Source organism: Choloepus didactylus, chromosome 4, assembly GCF_015220235.1.
Source record: "Choloepus didactylus isolate mChoDid1 chromosome 4, mChoDid1.pri, whole genome shotgun sequence".
Classification (NCBI taxonomy): Eukaryota; Metazoa; Chordata; class Mammalia; order Pilosa; family Megalonychidae; genus Choloepus; species Choloepus didactylus.
In genome coordinates this window covers 155,904,696-155,921,972 of record NC_051310.1, presented here as the reverse complement: position 1 = coordinate 155,921,972, position 17,277 = coordinate 155,904,696, and the positions used below count along the sequence as shown (strand labels likewise).

Sequence of the window (17,277 nt, the reverse complement as noted above, 5' to 3'; positions counted from 1 at the left end):
ATTTGTAGCCAGTTGGGCAGAAGTTTGGGTGACCTAGACCCCAGAACTTGAAACTGGTACCCAAGGAAAAGAAGGCCACCCTCAACCTGTGGAGTCTGAACTAACTCAGGCAACTCAGGGTCGGAATTGAATTGCCCGAGTTATCTACAGATTTTGAAATCCTACACAGTACTGCAATACAAAAAAATATATTTCACAATATACTGTTAAATAAAAAATGCAGGCTTAAAGAACATTCTATATCATATGATTCTGTAATATAGTTTTTTATAGGGTGGTAGATTTGGGGGTGATTTTATTTTATTTTATGTTTAGTATTGCTCCTTTGAATATTCTATTCTTCTCTACCATAAACATGCATAACTTTGTAATTGCATATAAAGAATGTGACCAAATGGTGAGGTTAGTTCTGAGGGAAATGAACAACTTTGTTTCTCCTCAAGAGTAACTGTGGTAATGTGTATTCTATGCACATCATTCTGAGTCATTCATAACTCAGCAGGAGAGGCAAAGAGAGACTGTCCAAGAGATGTGATTTCAAGGACTTTTCAGTTCTATCACAGTGTCCAGACTTATGAAGCAATACATAAGTATCTGTGTCATGAGCCTAATTATCTAACAATTCAGGGGTAGATTTGGTCAATTGTTTCTGAACTTTCTAAGCCAATCTCCCACTCTATGGCATCAGGACAAACACAGATTTTTTTTAAATTTCTTGCTAAATGAGCCACTTCATGAGAAGGAATTGAAGGTGAAGATGCCTTTGCTAAATGACACTTCTAGATGGGCTCTTTGAACCAGAGGGGCAGCATTTTTCTCAGAGTGAAGTTTGCCTTCTAAACCCCCATCTCTGCTGACACAGTCCCTGCCCCTTCCTGTCTACGCTGTGTGTCTCGCCCAGGTGTTCACAGCAGAAGTCCTCAGGTTGAGTTCTGAGGGTTGTCTTGGGCTCCCCCAGGCACCCATTTAGCCGTGCCCTCTCTCAGAGCACAGAAATCCTGTGCTGAGTCCCTGAACTGTAGGTTGTGATGGTGAGGCTGATAGCGTTGTCTGGTTTCTGGAAGTTGGGAGAATACCGACCCTCTGGTGCATTCTGCTCATTATAAGGCTCCTGATGAATAAGGAAAGTCATTTCCTCATATGGTAGTGTTTTTACCAGAATAAATAACATTTGCTAGTACTAGCTTCCCCCACACAGTCTGACTTCACAGCCTCCTTCTCCAGCATAGAAATTGCAGTCACAGCTTGAGTTACTTTCTGGGCCATGGTGGATCCTACAAAAAAAGTGAATTAGTCTGAGTCTCCTGGTGGCATCTATGGGGTTGTAAGGAACTAATGTAGGAATGAGGGCTCCTATTCCCTAGCCTATTGCCCTACTCTCCTAAATCCCATTAGAATACAACATGCTCTTCCCCTGAACTTGGGAGCTGAGAGGAGCCTGAGTCTTGTGTTAGAGGGCATCTTTACCCAGCAGATAGAGGCTCTGATTGTCCTCAGCAAGATGGAGAGCAGCATGTTGGGAGCTCTTCCCATGGGTGTTGTGTTCTTTCTCAAGTTCAGGTCTAAATGTCCACCCTGTACCTACGAGTCCACATGCACAGTTTCTGAGCTGTAAGATGCTCCTGCTCCAGAACAGGAAATACAATTTGATGATCTCAATTAGCCTTTGCTGCCACGGCTGCTTTACATGATGAGAAATTCTCACTTGCCTATTTGGCCTTATAATAATTGGTTGGACAACAATTATATTCAGACATGTGTTTGAGTTAAATTGAATTGAAGAGCATTAAGATGCAACCATTTGCCATATTCAGCCAATGTGTCTAAGATGGGCTTTTAAGTCTCATAAGAAATACATGGTGACCACTGAGAGGAAATAGTCATTCATCATTTTGAATGGTATATGCTTTCTTGTCTCAGCCAAAGTCTACAGAGAAATATACTCACAGATTTTTCTTCCAGACAAATATAAAGTTCTTCACTCTCAATCATCATACCTTTTCCTGCCTACTTCAAGGCATTAGATTCTAGGAAAATTTATATCAGATAAAGTTCCTTGTCTGCTTATTGGATCATAGCAAGTTTTTGATTGCCAAAATTTGTCTAGTTGAAGGTGACCAACAGCAATCAATAGTAAGTATGTTTTAGAAAAATCTTACTTTCACATACTGCACCCTATAGTCACAATGAGTACAGTCAAACTTGCCTGACCATGCATTCTTATCTTCTTAACTTGAAAAATTTAGTTTAACAAGCTCTGCAAATGCCTCCTTCAGCCACTTCTGCAGCAGCTGCAGCACAAAGGCTTTCTGTCCAAGCCAGGAGCAACTTAGTAGCTTTATGTTTCAACAGCATGGAATTTGGTGACTTGATTAGCTTGGCATCAACATTCTAATTTATGTTCAAAATTCTGCTGAGTGCAGCTTTAATTGTCTATTAATTTTCTCTTCCTTAAACAAATATATTTAGTTAGTGACATCACAAGTCTGTGTTATATTATGATAAATTAGATTTTTAAAGTCTAGGATGATTCTTCAACTAGTGGTAAACGTCTCATAAAATGGTTGCCTGTAGTAGTAGAGATTTGACAGGAAAGTGGCACAGGGGGCTTTCTGTGGTGAAGGAAATGTTCTACTGATTGTTTTGTGTGGTATCTATATGGATGTGTATAATTATCAAAGCTCATTAAATGAAACAAATAAGATCTGGGCATTTCATTGTAGGAAAATTATACCACTATAAGAAGCTGAACAAAAGTAAAATCAAACATACACAGAGAAAATAAATTTATCCAGCTTTTTGTGGTTGCTATAGAAATTTATTTGTACTTTTATAATTATTGCAGAATAGCTATGGTCTTCTGTGATTATAGCTCACTCACAATCTCTGTGACAATTACCTGAGACAGAATCAACAAAAACTAGCTGGACTTTAATATGTTCTGAGTAGCTGAATAAACACAAATGGAATGAAAACAAAGATCTGCAACAACCCATAACAATACGAATATATCTCACTAAGGTAAGATTTTGTGAAATAAGCCAAATGCAAGAGCACATGCTAAATGACTCTATTTATGTAAAATACACGCACAGAGAAAACTAATCTATGCTATCTGATGACAGGATAGTGGTTACTTAGGGTGGCAGAGATACATAAGTGTAGCCTGGTAATGTTCTCTTTCTCTGTGTGGCTCCTGGTTTCCTGAGTTTTTCTATTTTGTGAAAATTATTCTAGGTCTGTACTGATGCAGTGTTCTGGTTTGCTAATGCTGCTATTATGCAAAATACCAGAAATTGATTGGCTTTTATAAAGGGGGTAATTTGCTTACAAAGTTATAGTCCTAAGCCTGTAAAGTGTCCAAACAAAGGCACCAACAGTAGGGTACCTTCACTGAAGAACACTGATGGCATCTGGAAAACATCTGTCAGCTGGGAAGGCACAGGCATATGGCTGTTGTCTGCTCCAGAGTTCTGGTTTCAAAATGGCCTTCTTCCAGGACATTTCTCTCTAGGTGTCTGGGGGTATTCTCTTAGATTTTCCCAGGCAAATTCTGGACTAGCAAAAGTCTCCTTTCAATGGCCATCTCCAAAATGTCTCTCTCAGCTGCTCCCCCAAAATGGCATTCTCAGTTGCTCTCCAAAATCTCACTCTCAGCTGCTCTGAGGTCCTTCTCTTTGTGAGTTCTTTTATAGGACCCCAGTGATTAAATCAAGACCCACACTGAATAGGTGGGGTCCATAACTCCATGGAAATAGTCCAATCGGATGTTTCACTCACAGTTGATTGAGTCACATCTCCATGGAAACACTCAATCAAAAGATTCCAACCTAATCAACAATAATGGGTCTGCCCCCCACAAGATTGCATTAAAGAACATGGTGTTTTGGGGGACATCATATATCCAAACTGGCACATGCAGGTACACATTTCTCTCTAAATAAGTTACTTTATTTTATATTTGTTCATTTTTTATTGAAATAAAGTTTACATACAATAAAATGCACAGATCCTATGCATTCAGTTCAATTTTGAGAATAGTATACATCCGTATAACCACCACCCAAAACAATATACAAAACATTGTCATAAACCCAGAAAGTGCCCTAGTGTAACTTTCCAATCAAATCCTCCTTCCCAGAGGAAACCACTCTTTTCTTCTATCACCATAATTTAGTTTTTCCTGTCTTAAAATTCATATAATGGAATCATGCAGTATTTGAGGGGGAAGGTTCTGGCTTCTAGAGATCCATCCACAGTGTTGATTGTTGTGTAGTTCATTCCTTTCTATTACTGAATAAAATTGCTTTGCACAGATACACCATAATTGTTTACACATTCTCCTGTTGACTGTAATTTGGGTTGTTTCCAGGTTGTGACAACTATAAATAAGGTTACTATGCACATTTTTGTATAGGTCATATTGTGGACCCATGATTTCACTTCTCTTGGATGAAAACCTAGAAGTAGACTTGCTGGACCACAACAATTTCCCAAAGAGTTTGTACCATTTTACATTCCCACCTTCAGTGCACAAAAGATTCAGTTGCCCCACAATCTTTGACACTATGTGGGATTGTCAGAATTTGTTTTTTAACTCTCCTAGCAGAGGTGAAATTGCATCTGAATGAAGATTTGATTTGTATCTTCTTAATGACTAATGATATTGAGCATATTTTATGTACTTATTAATCATGTAATTCATGCATTTTATGATTTTTATAGTCTTTCATTGTTGATTTTTGAGAGTTATTTACAAATTCAGAAACAATTATTTTCCAGATATATGTTTCTGGAGTATTTTTTCCCAGGCTATGGACTGCCTTTTGATTTTCTTGATATTGTCTCATGATGAGCAAAAATTTAAATTGTTTGGAAGTCCTCTTTAGCAATTTTTCTTTGACATTTTATGCCATGCCAAGGAAATATTTGCTTATTCTGAGATTACAAATATATTTTCTTCCTGTTTTGTGCTGTTTTTCATAGTCACTCTAGAGATTAAGATATGCTTCTTTAGCTTATCATAGTATACCTTCAAATAACATAATATCTCTTTATGAAAAAATGTGTTTTTATTGCATTGAATAAGCTATGAACAACACATTGTTTTCATTTTGCTTTAAATGGATAATAGTTTCTTAAGTAATTAAAATTTTGAACAAAAAACATTAAAAAAAATTTATCCAAATATCTACCCTTTCTGGTACTCTTTGTTTCCTTTTGTGGATGTGAGTTTCCATGTGATATTATTTCCCTTTAGCCCAAAAGCCTTCAGTGCTGGTTTGAATTTGTTTTGTGCCCCATAAAAGACTATGTTTTTTTTTAATCCACTCTTGTGGAGGCAGACCTATTGTGGGTGGAATTTTTTGATTAAGTTATTTCTATGGAGATGTGACCCACCCAATTGTGGGGGGGGCTTTTGATTAGATTATTTCCTTCAAGATATGACCCTGCCCAATCAAGGTGGGTCTTAGTTTACTGGAGTCCTTAAGAGATCTCAGGGAGAGATATTTAGAAGAGAGCCCACACAGATACAGAAGCTTGGAGAAAACACTCAGAGATTTTGGAGACAGCTATTGAAACAAGAACGGGGAGAGAAGCTAAGAGACAAAATCCAGAGTTAACCCTTGAGTAGCTAACAGGATTCCTGGATGCTTAGAGAGAAATGTGACCTTCTTTGTATTTATCATCCTTAAGGTTCTCTGACTTTCTTAAATCTATCCATTCATAGCTTTCCCCAAAGTTCTCAGCCATTATCTCTTTAAATATATCTTTTTGCTCCAGTCTCTCCTTTCTTTCTTGGAATTTTCAATTACTCATATGTTAGACCATTTGTTGTGGTGCCACAAATCTCAAAAGTTTGTTCTGTTTTCTGTTTATACTCTTTTTCCCTTTATTTTAATTGGGATAATATCTATTGACCTATCTTGAAGTTCACTAATATTTTCCTCTATTATTACCAAGTTTCTCATTAGCTTATTTTTATTACTTCTGTTTTCACACAGATATTTCCCCATTTGTTTTAAAATTCACATCTCAACATGTATGTTGTCTATATTTTGTTTGGATCCATTGGCATTTTTATTGTTATTATTTTAAAGGCTGTGGCTGATAATTCTAATGCCTCGGTCATCTTTGGCTTTCCTTCTATTAACTGTTTTCTATTTTGTTTCTTCAAGTGTCTCATAATTCATAATTTTTTATTGTATGCCAGATAATTTATATAAAAGAATAATAGAAACTGAAGTAAATCAAATTTGTTTCCAAAAATTTTCATGGTCCTTCTTCTCCACACTGTTAGAGTGTGTGTTTTTGGTGTGAGATGAGTCTGAACCAATCTGATTTATTGTTCAGATTAAAGGAAACAGAATCCAACTCAAAAATTTTATAGTTTCAGATCTGGTTTTTGTTGTAGTTTTTGTTTCCTTAAGCAGGAATTGGGATCTCAATACTGAAATAATTCTGGAGATCTCTTTATGCTATACAACCAGAGCTGCCTCCTTTAAAACCTGTAGGAGATCTCGCCTGCTTTCCAATTTGGCTGTCAGATTTTTTAGTCACTATGCAGCTTTGCACCTTAAAATAACTCCCCCTACCCTGATATCTTGTTACAACCTTCAGAGAGCTGTTGACTGGTACTCTGGTAAATCCCTAATGTCTTGGGATTTCTCTCCACTCTCCAGCACTTTTCCAAGTGTAATACTTGTGTACCCTATAAAGACACATGAGGACATATTGGTAGATGAGTGTAGGCTTGCTTGGTAGCTGGCATGCCTCAGAATTCTAATCTGTCATGCTAGCCAATACATGGTTCTTAAAAGTTCTTTGAACACTTGACTGATTTCCCTTTTTCCTTCTCTATAGAAGATTCCTCCTTCTTCCACTACTTCACCAAGAATGAGAGCAACCACTTCTGGGTTTTAGTTCATTTAGGTTTCTTTGCATACTCAGCTCTCTAACAGTATTGCTTTGTTTTTTAAAATTGTGATTCTATAGCTTACCTGAATAATTTTGATTAATAGGGTAAGAATGATGGTTATCTGCAATTTTATGTATCCTAACTAGAAGCATAATTCTAAATATATATTTTATGTTGTTTAAAAGTTTTACTTCACAGTCAAAGAGATCAAATTTCCAGTCAGAGATTAACCACCATTAAGCTGTGTGACATTACTAAATCTCAATTTCCTTAGTGAATAACAGTCATACTTACCATCAAGCAGTATTTTAATAGTAAAATATCAAGACAAGTGTCTAATGTGTGCTAGTGTGTAAAAGTTTAATTAGTAAATTGTGATTATTATTCAATAATATAGTTCATCTTCTTTACTACAAATAGTGATAATGTGAGAGTGATATGATGGTAAATAATGAAGTTTTGTTTTTTTTTTTTTGTTTGGTTTGAATTTGTCTATACTTGGAGGATATTTTTAAAGCACAAGACTCTTACCTCATCAAAGAGAGGACTCTCATGTATATGATGATATTACCAGACCTTTCAAAGTGCCTATCCTTAGTATTTCTTAAATTCAGTCATAGAAGGGAATGATGTCATCTTACACTGGTATAATTCATTATATTCTACTTATGTATTCCTATAACATGTCCTTCAGAAATACATGAGCAGTGTAAAGACAAATGGCTGGCTGCATATATGTCAGAATAATAGAATTAGAAAAGCACCAGCTAGTGACATTTAAAAATTCAGTTTCTGAAAGTGGTAAAGTGGAATGGAGAGAAGCTGCCACTATCAGAACAGATTAACAATGTTAAGACATGCTAATGTAGAAACACAAGTATCAGGAAGGTTTTATGGAAGCTTATGACACCATATAAAGTTGATTCAGTCTGAACAAGGCTCACCAAATTCTACAAGAATCAGGTATCATAGAAGATAATATACACTGGGGAAGTGGGTGAGGGAGCTAAGAGTTTGGATCACAGCAGAAGCAAGAATGGAAATCAGATTCAAATGTCTTTATAAATGTATGATTTACCAAGGGAGGTAAAGTCAAAGGAATGGAAAAGGGATGCTGAAGGAACCACAGGTGAGCAACAGCAGAAAGTTTTCACCATCCTTAGGGATTGAATCATGTACCCCACAAAAGACAAAATTTAAGTCTTAATCCACATTCTTATGGGTGTGAACAGATTTGTATAGAGTATCTTTGAACACGTTAAGGTGTGAATAGAATCTTTGAAGATCCTATTGGGTGTGTCCAACTGAATCAGGGTTGATCTTAATCCATATTACTAGAGGCCTTATAAAGAGAAGTCACAATTCAGAGAAAGCAAGGAGGAGGCCAAGGGCATCAGCATGTGATGGATGTGCATATGCAAGTCAAGAAACCCTAAGGATTGTGGCAAGCCATCACCAGAATGCTACAGACTGCAAGAGAACTTGGACTTATGATGACTTGATTTGGGACTTTGGCCTATAAAACTGAGAGCCAATAAATGCTTGTTGTTGAAACCAACCCATTATGTGGTATTTGTCATAGCAGATCGGGCAAACTAAGATACCAGCTGTATTGTTCTGGATGTGGACAAGAAACAGAAGGCTTCTTCATTGGGAATATGAAGACAATTCATTAAATGGCATATAGAGTGGTGTGATAGGATTAAGAGAACCAGCAAAGGATGTTCAGGTACCCAGGAACTGGCTAGTAACAGTGAGGAGTCATTACCACCCTTCGGCTTGAAGGAGCAAGGGGAAAAGACAGTGTTACATCTTGTGGCAGCTGGAGCTGTGGAAGAGGGGCTCCCCCACAAGATCTGTAGAGAGGGAGGCAGCCAATACCGGACACCACATCTGATCAGCAGGGGCCAATAAAGAAGAAATATCCAGAATAAATATCCCACCTCTCTCTGTTCCCACACATAGATCACTTGCCAGTTTCTATGCAGTGGCTGAATCCATAAGATGCAAAAAGCAAAGGAAATCTGGGTGATGCCTTTCACAGAATTCAGACTAGCAGGTCATTAGAGTAGGACAGACAGGAAACATGAGTTTGGGTGAAAGGGCAAACTGAGAATAACTAGCAAGGGAGGCAAGGGGGAAATAAAATTCTGGTGAACATTGCTCCTTTCTCAATGAATTCCTCAACTCACAGCTGTCCAGAAGACAGAAGGCCAATGATAAGAATCCAAAGAAATTCTTCATTATTGCTTCATAAAATTGAGAGTTTAATTCTAGGGTCTGAAGTTTGACCAGTGGTCAGGGAAGTGAACCTTGGTTCCCTATGTAGTGCTCTTACAGTTCAAATTTGGAATCCAAAGACATGGGAGTAACCATTTGGTTCTGTTGTCAATTAGAGGGAATGTATATCTTTTTTTATACACACAGACACATAAGTCCTTCTAGTGAGAGGCACCCAGGGTCTTTGCAAACAGATCTTTCTTGCTTTCAAAATATTTTAAAGAGATGAAGATGGGTCCAAATCCTGGCCTCCTTTCTTCTGTTTCTGATGAGTTACCCTAGAACCCAATACTCAAATATGGGTAATGGACCACATTGCCTCCTTAGGATTTAAATATCTTGTGATGGAAGAAGAGACCGAAGATGAAGAGTAAACACTCCCTGGACACAGCTGTTCCTGATGGGGCAACCTCTCACCAGCTGTGTGGTAGGGACGTGAGGAGGACACTCCTCTCAGTGCAGTGTTCCCTGAGCAGCTCCAAGGGATAAGAGGTTGATTGGGAGTTGGGTTGAAATTTCTGCAGCAGGGACTGAGCCAGGGAGGGGCAGTATCTGCCTTAGTTGTGGGGACTTATGCAGGATACTAAAGACCAGATTCTGTGTCTCAAGAGTTATGGGGGCTTATCAATAGTTGAATAGTTAAATATCTTGGTAGAGGTTAATCCTAAAGATTCAGTTTGTAGAGTATGAAAGGATTTTCCTGGATATATTTCCTGGGAGAGGTTTTGTGGTCTGAAGAAGAGAGGAGCATTTCTGGCTGAGCACCGGCTAATCTGGGGATCAAAGCTGGGTCTTCCTGTTACAATGACATTCCCTCTACCTGCAGAGCAATTCCAGAGCTCCTAGGTTTCTAGGAATTAGACCTAAGAGTGGTTCATTTTCCTGTGGAAACTCTGAATAAACTAAGTCTCCCCCCCTGGAGCTGCTCACTCCAGCCGTCCTGTGCCCCTGGGCATTTGTGCTCAGCTCCCCCTGAAGTTCTCACTGTGTCTCTCAGGGCACAGTAGTACACAGCCGAGTCTGATATTTGGACTGAGGGTTTCTGCAGGTGGAAGGAGGTTTCACTCTTAACAAGATTAGCCTAAAAACCTTGAGTCTCAGTCCTCTGTTTTCTACTGAGCTCTTCAGGAGGAATTGAGGAGCTTTGTTGAGATACTGGACAAACCACTAAAGGAAAGTCACTGAATAAGTGGTCTAGTAAGTGCAGTTCAGGATCTTCTGTCCAATCTTACATAGTGTGCCAGTAATTTAATTCAGACCCACCCAATGGGTAGGCCAACACCTCCATGGAAATTATCCAATCAGAGTCATCACCCACAGTTGGGTGGGGTGCATCTCCATGGAAACACTCTAAGAATTTCAATCTAATAACACTGATAGGTCTGCCCACACAAGATTACATCAAAGACAATGGCATTTGAGGGACATAATATATTCAAACTGGCACACTGAATAATAAGAAAATCACAAGAACTGAGCAGGTGTCAGAAATCATGTTAGTTGAGAGGTGGCAAAAAATGAAGATCCTTACTCCTTGCAATACACAAAATCTAATGGGACTAGTCTCCAGTGGGATCTTATAGAAACTCCTCAATCATAAGCTAAGAACCCCTTTGTTTTTTTCAGCTCAACAATGGTATGCCTTCCCGATACAAAGAAGATAAAGATACCAAACCACTACTTGAATGCAAATATGCACAACATCCGGAGGAAGCAGCACCATCTTGTGGGTTTCCTGCAAATTGTACTATAGCCCTTAATGTAACACTATTTCTCCTAAATAACAGCTTGAGGGGTAGACACAGAAGGATGATGCTATAGGACTTGAAGAAGGAAGCACTAAAAATTGCTTTGTGCTAAAATTTGCAAGTTCACAACTCTACTAGGGTCAATATTCAATTATTATTTCCATCATTTTCTCCATGATGCAGAGATCTATAGCTTCCCAAACAATCTCAGGCACAATTTGTAAGTGAAATAGTCCAAGGCTGCTGCTTTGCATATGTCCCTATGTTTCTGTGCTCCCACGGGCCATGGAAGAATCCCTCTGTCAGAAAGTCCTCCGCATTCTCTAGTTCTTTATCTGAATCACTTCTGTTTATCCCCCAAGCCTTAAGCAATATGTAACCTCATTGAGGAAATATTGTCTAATACAGTTCTTAAATAAGCTGTGGTGAAGGACCAGTTTCTTTCCCCAGCCCACCATGGACTGATGAATATGTAAGATACAATAAAATAAATTCCTGCAACTTCAGTTTCCCTGATGAAGGTAGACTACTATAGAATTGACCTTCCAAATAGAAAACTGTATAAAATAAATGAAATGATTTTCAGACATTGGACTGCAAATAGTGAAGGGAGAAGGAAAACAAATGAAGTGAGCCCTAAGGTTGCCCAGCTTCCTGCCTGCAGGCGGTTTCTAGGAATCGGTGCCCAGAGGATGAACCAAAGCAGAGCTCAGAGGTCTCACTCTAGGCTCACTATGTGGAAAAGACACAAAAAGAGTTTGAGGATCTTAAAGCATCTAGAATTTGTGGATCAGGGAGGAAAGATTTGGGCAGAGAGAGAGAGATGGAGATCCAGAGGGCTCACCTTGAATCATTGGCTTAGTAATGATCTGTGCATTTTGTGGGTCTTGAGACCCCTGTAAAGTCTTACAAAGACTCCAAGGGGATTACCAAGAGTTTTTGTTTATGTGAATTATACATATGGATATTTACAATATCAGAAATTGAAACTGAGAAATTCTGGAAACATAAAAATATACAAACATGCACTCCACTATCTATCAGAGTGATGACATCATCATGTCATGTAGCCTGTGGAAAACTTACCTGTAAACTGTGGGAGGATGAAGGTGAAAAGGGCAAATAAAGTGTTAGAATTATTATAAATAGAGTTTTGTTCCCTTGAACTCCCTAAAATGGTCTCCCTAGGGTCCCCAGACCATACTTTGATGGCAGTGGCCTTCAGTATTAGCCTTATGAGGATAGTTAGACCCTGGCCCACGGATATCATATGCAAGATCAGCAGCTCTGTGCTGAGGGCTATAAAGGTGACTAATTGCGGGGAACACCTAAATAAGGAGAAGGATTGTAAGGAAGGAGCAAGTACTGAAGCCTCGTGTTAGCTGTCAGCAATCTCTATAGTCACTGGGGCTGCAATGGGCCTCAGCTCTGCTGCTGAGGCTTCGCTTCCCCAACCCCACTCAGAGGCTCCTTGTATTATGACTTCTTGTGCACTGGCCTGTCCACATTTAACAAGCCTTCAGTCTGACTTGTATGGGACTCAGGGTTAAAGGAACAAAAATCCACTCTTTGGATAAACTTACAGGATACCCACTCACTTTCCTTCACTGCTCTCTCACACAATTTCTTCTCTCTGATCCCAAGGACCAGTACCAGTTGATGATCATCAGGCCTGCACCTTTTTTGAAGCACCTTGTCTACCATACTCATTTTTATGTTGTTGGAACCCATGGGCATTGTCAGCTCAGCTTCAGATGCACCTCTTTGACAGTGAAAGAACCTCACCCAGTTACAATGTTCTTAGTTCCTCTAGGGCCAGGTGAATTATCGTCACTTTACTAGGGACACTCGGTATCCCTAGAAAATCTGCCTTCCAACCAATCTTAGAACTTCAGAAGAGGAGCTGCGTCCTTTGGAGGACACAAGTCAAGGCTCCGTGTGACCTCATGTTTGCCAAATGAGCATCTTCTAAAGTCCCTGATTTTCCCAAGCTGAGGAAAGGAAGTTTACCTAATGCCTTGTGAAAGAAACAGCAATATCAAATTCAAATAAAACTGTTTTCCTTATGCGTTAGTACCTGTTCTCTCTCTCCTCCCTTCCTTCCTCCCTCTTCCCTCCCTACCTCCTTTCTTCTTATTTCTCCTCTCCTCTTCCTTCCTCTCTCTCTCTTTCTGTCCTATCTAGGTACATATTTTTGAAATGAATGTAAATGTTGAAATTTGTGGCTTTCCAAATAAGTTACTATCCTCACTGCCTGCTTCCTGTGGCTTCTTGTTATTGGTGTTACATTATCATACAGTATGTGGAGAACCCAGGTAATTTCTCTGACAACTAGTTGCATTTTCCCAAATAAAGAGGGGAAGATAATAAGGAACTCAGAAAAGGCAGTGGGATAAGTGTCATTGTGATGATAGTAAAATTTTGGAAAGGACTGCTCACCAGCAATAGTCTTCATTTTGCAGAGGGGGATACAGAGGTTCAGAGAAGTTTAAGTGACTTGACTTAGGTGACACAGGTTGTTTTGTGGAATAAACTCTTAAAATCTCAGCCTATTGTTCTTTTTTCCTACTATTCTACAGTGGATTCCACCTTAGCCCTCTGGAACATGGCCTCCAAAGGGCAGACATTATGTCTCTCTTGTTAACTAATGATTCTCCAGTGCCTACCATAGGAACTAATTATCTTTTGAATTAATAAATATTCAAGTTTCTCAAACTGGTATGCATAGCTGTGATATATGAAATCACATCATGGAGTAAAACCTAATTTCAAGTCTAGAATCTAGATCATTAATTAGAGTTAAAATAAAGAGCTGCTGTGATGGCAGGGAGATGAGTGTGGAGGCACATCTGCATGGTGTGAGCAGGACACTCCGTGTGTGTTGTCTTCACTGACTGGGCTATTTCCAAGTGGCAGTGCCTTTGACATAAGCAACACCTGTAGTCAGGAAGCTCTCCTCACAGAATGTACTTAGGCAGCAGCTTTTCAAGAGTAGCCACAAAGGAAGGAAAAGTCAAGAGACAAGAGAATAAATGTCCCTGTTGCTGGAGATGGAGTTTCCACAGCTGGAACTCAGCAAGATGTACAATCCTGGTCCGAACTGTAACAACAAGGGACTAGATTCAAAGTCACACTTTCATCCATGAACTGTTGGCACTGAGGATTTTTATTAATAAGCTGTGAAGTATTTCAGCATTGACCCCTGAATACAGTTACTGTGACTTCCCAGGAATGTACACCATATGGGGGGAAGAGGAACAATTTGGCTGAGAAAAGAGGCACTTCTGGAGAACAGAATTCATGTTTCTCTTTACAATATCCCTCCCCCAGTTCCTCTTTGTAGAGTAATCCAAGAACCTCAAGGTTTCTTGGTTCTGAGGCTCAAGAACTTCAAAGTTCCTGGGCTTAGAGCCAGAAGTTACTTTGAGGATGTCTCCAGTGTAGAGCACTGTCTGGAGAGGAAATAGCACACTTCTCCCAGGGCTGCCCACCTGAGGCCCCAGCTGTGCTTAGGGTTTGTGCTCAGCTCCTCCTGCAGTCCCTCTCACTGTGTCACTCAGAACACAGTAGTACACAGCCGAGTCTGATGTTTGTACTGAGGGTTTCTGCAGGTGGAAGGAGCTGTCACTCTTAACATGAGTGGCCTGGAATCCTCTGCTGTCCACTTCCTGGTTTTCTGATGAGCTTTTCAGGAGGAGCTGAGGTGCTTTGTTTTGATGCTGGACATACCAGAAGAGGACAGTGGAATACCTGCTCTGATAAGTGCAGTTCAGGGTCAGAGGTGCCTCCTCCAGGAGGGTAATCAGACCCTCTGACTGGGTCACTGACTCTCCTTTGGTCCTTCCTAAAACAGTAAAGGCTTTGTTATATTGGCAATGTTAGAGGGATGGTCTCCAGTTTGGAAAGGATTAAAGGTCATTCTAAAACCAAGGAATAGAACATCTTCAAAGTTTTGAATAAATGCTACTCACCAAATATCAACAAGATCATAAGTCCTGAGCAGGAAGCCGAGAGCATGGCTGGCTGAGAAGAAGCGGTTGGTTTTGTTCTCTAATAAACCAAAGCTGAGAGGGCTGTTCCTCTAGACTCTTGGTTCTTTGGTGAAATCTTCTAGAAACTCTGTGCTCATATGTTAAGGAACACTAACTGCCTTACACGTTCATGCCACAGGCTGAGGCAGAGAGAGATGTGCTCAGAAATGGAAGATGAAGTTGCATCAAACCACTTCCTGAAGGGAGCAGCGCCCTCTCGTGTTTTCCCCTGTGGCCTTGCAGCCTGCTCTGCACTTCTGAGTTTGATCATATTTACCTTGGAATGGAGCTTACATTACAGACATAGGAGGGGAAGGGGTGTTGGGAGCCAGGTTTGGGGCTCCAGGAAGGAAGCACTAAACACTCGATGGACTTCACAGCAGTGCCTGGGGCTGAAGCAGAGGGAAATCCTCTGTCACCCTAAAGTACAGGGCAGTATCGCTCCCTTAAGTCTCCCCAGTCCTGGTGTCTAATGTCCTTCTACACTTGACATTCAGCCACTTTTAGAGTGTACTGAGAACATGAAAAGGAATCTTTTCTTGGCATATTCCCCACTGGCCCCATGGAACCAGGGGATGAGCTGCTCTGCCTATAATGCCCATACCCTCTCCCCAACCCTTTATCTGGAAAACTCCCATTTATTCTTTAAGAACCAACAAAAGCATTCATCTGCCTCTTCAGGTTGAGCTAGGGCCCATCTCTTTTCCCACCATACCCGTGTATAGATCTACCGCTGTCTACCAGATCATATAGAATTGTCTGTGTCCTGTGTTTCAAACTAGGCTCAGTGCTCCTAAGATCAGAACTTATCCCTATTAGTCTCAACATATACAAGCCCTTAGTTCATAGTAGATGCTAAAAAAAAAAAATTGGAAGAATGAGTGAATAAATGAATGTGGGAACATGTCTGGTGTGTAAAATTACCTTCTTAAGAGGTACAGTCTGAGGGAGAGGCTTTTGTCTTAGCCCTCTGGTGCAACCAGTTTCCTACAGAAGCAGTTCCAGGACCTGGATAGCAGGTACATTTTATAATTATTTCAGTGTTTCTCAAAGTTAAGTAAGATACAGATGTTCTTAAAAGGGCTCACTCTCATGCTGGCTATTTTCTTAAAAAAATGTTGGTGCCTTAATATACACAACAATAAAATTAGGTATAAACTTCTTAGACTCATAGTTCTTACACAATTGCCAAACAAAATATAAATCAATAAAATTCAAATTAAAACATTAATGTGAGGGGTGCCTTGCTGGAATTAAAGAGTTAGTGTAGATTTAAAATAAAAAAGCTGTCAATGTGCATCAGTTATTAACTTGATTAAAGTGACAGGGAGTTTGATAGACTATCATCTGAATTACTGTAGTTGGTAATTGTTGCTATTTTTACTTTTACTTTTCAAAATTACTCATTTAAGTTCCCATTACCCAATTTCATTATTTGATGAAGCTCCTAAAAATTCAATGCTGAAAAACATATATTGGGCATTTACTGCTACTCTTACATCTACTGAACTCTATGTTGATACCTACCTGAATTGTATGTTGATACACTGAACGTGAGCCACACATCCTCTTTCAGTGGAAGATCATTTTGACTATGGGAACACAGGTTCTTTGGAGCCTGGCATCTCTGTAATACCATGTACAATGGCAAAACCAAAATTTTCTGAACACTTTTCACCATTTTGACAACAGTGAGGCCTTCATTTGTAGACCGCCTTTATTCCATTTTCCCTTTACTTGGCAAAAATGTCATAGAAAACACAAAAGCAAACTCCAGCATCAAAATTAAAGGGAGTATTCTGTTTATAAAGAGGTCATGCAGCTCTTTGGAACTATGCCTTTATTATTTGATTGTGTTATCATCAAAAAGAAACCTCCAAATCTGAAAGTTCTCGTGTAATGCCTATACCCCAGGGGTTGATAAACTTTTGTCTATAAAGGTCCAGTAGTAAATATTTTAGTCTTTTCAGGTCATGGCATCTCCATTGCACATACTCAACTCTCCTGTTGTAGCACAAAAGTAGCCAAAGACAATGTGTCTATGAAAAGGCATGGATGTTTTCTAATAAAACTTTATTTACAGAATAATCTAAATACCTCCAAAGATCCATGGACTGCAGACTGAGAAACTCAGGCTTATTTTCTTGTTTGTCCTTTCACACAATATTGTAACATTTTGAGGAGGCTTAAAATACATTTAAAATGAGTATGTAAAATAAATACTCATTTTAAATAAGTTAATGGACAGAAAGGAGAAAGAAGGAGATTTGATGATTGTGCTGGTTTGTATATTTTTTCC

At 39.4% G+C, this 17,277-nt stretch overlaps 1 gene segment (V, D, J or C); it reads right to left on the bottom strand.

Moving 5' to 3' along the window:
* Nucleotides 1-14,105: 14,105 nt before the first annotated feature.
* On the bottom strand, nucleotides 14,106-15,137 carry LOC119532279. The segment is given in 2 exon segments: nucleotides 14,106-14,791; nucleotides 14,919-15,137. Coding segments are annotated over 2 exon segments (381 nt in total).
* Between the last annotated feature and the right edge of the window lie 2,140 nt (nucleotides 15,138-17,277).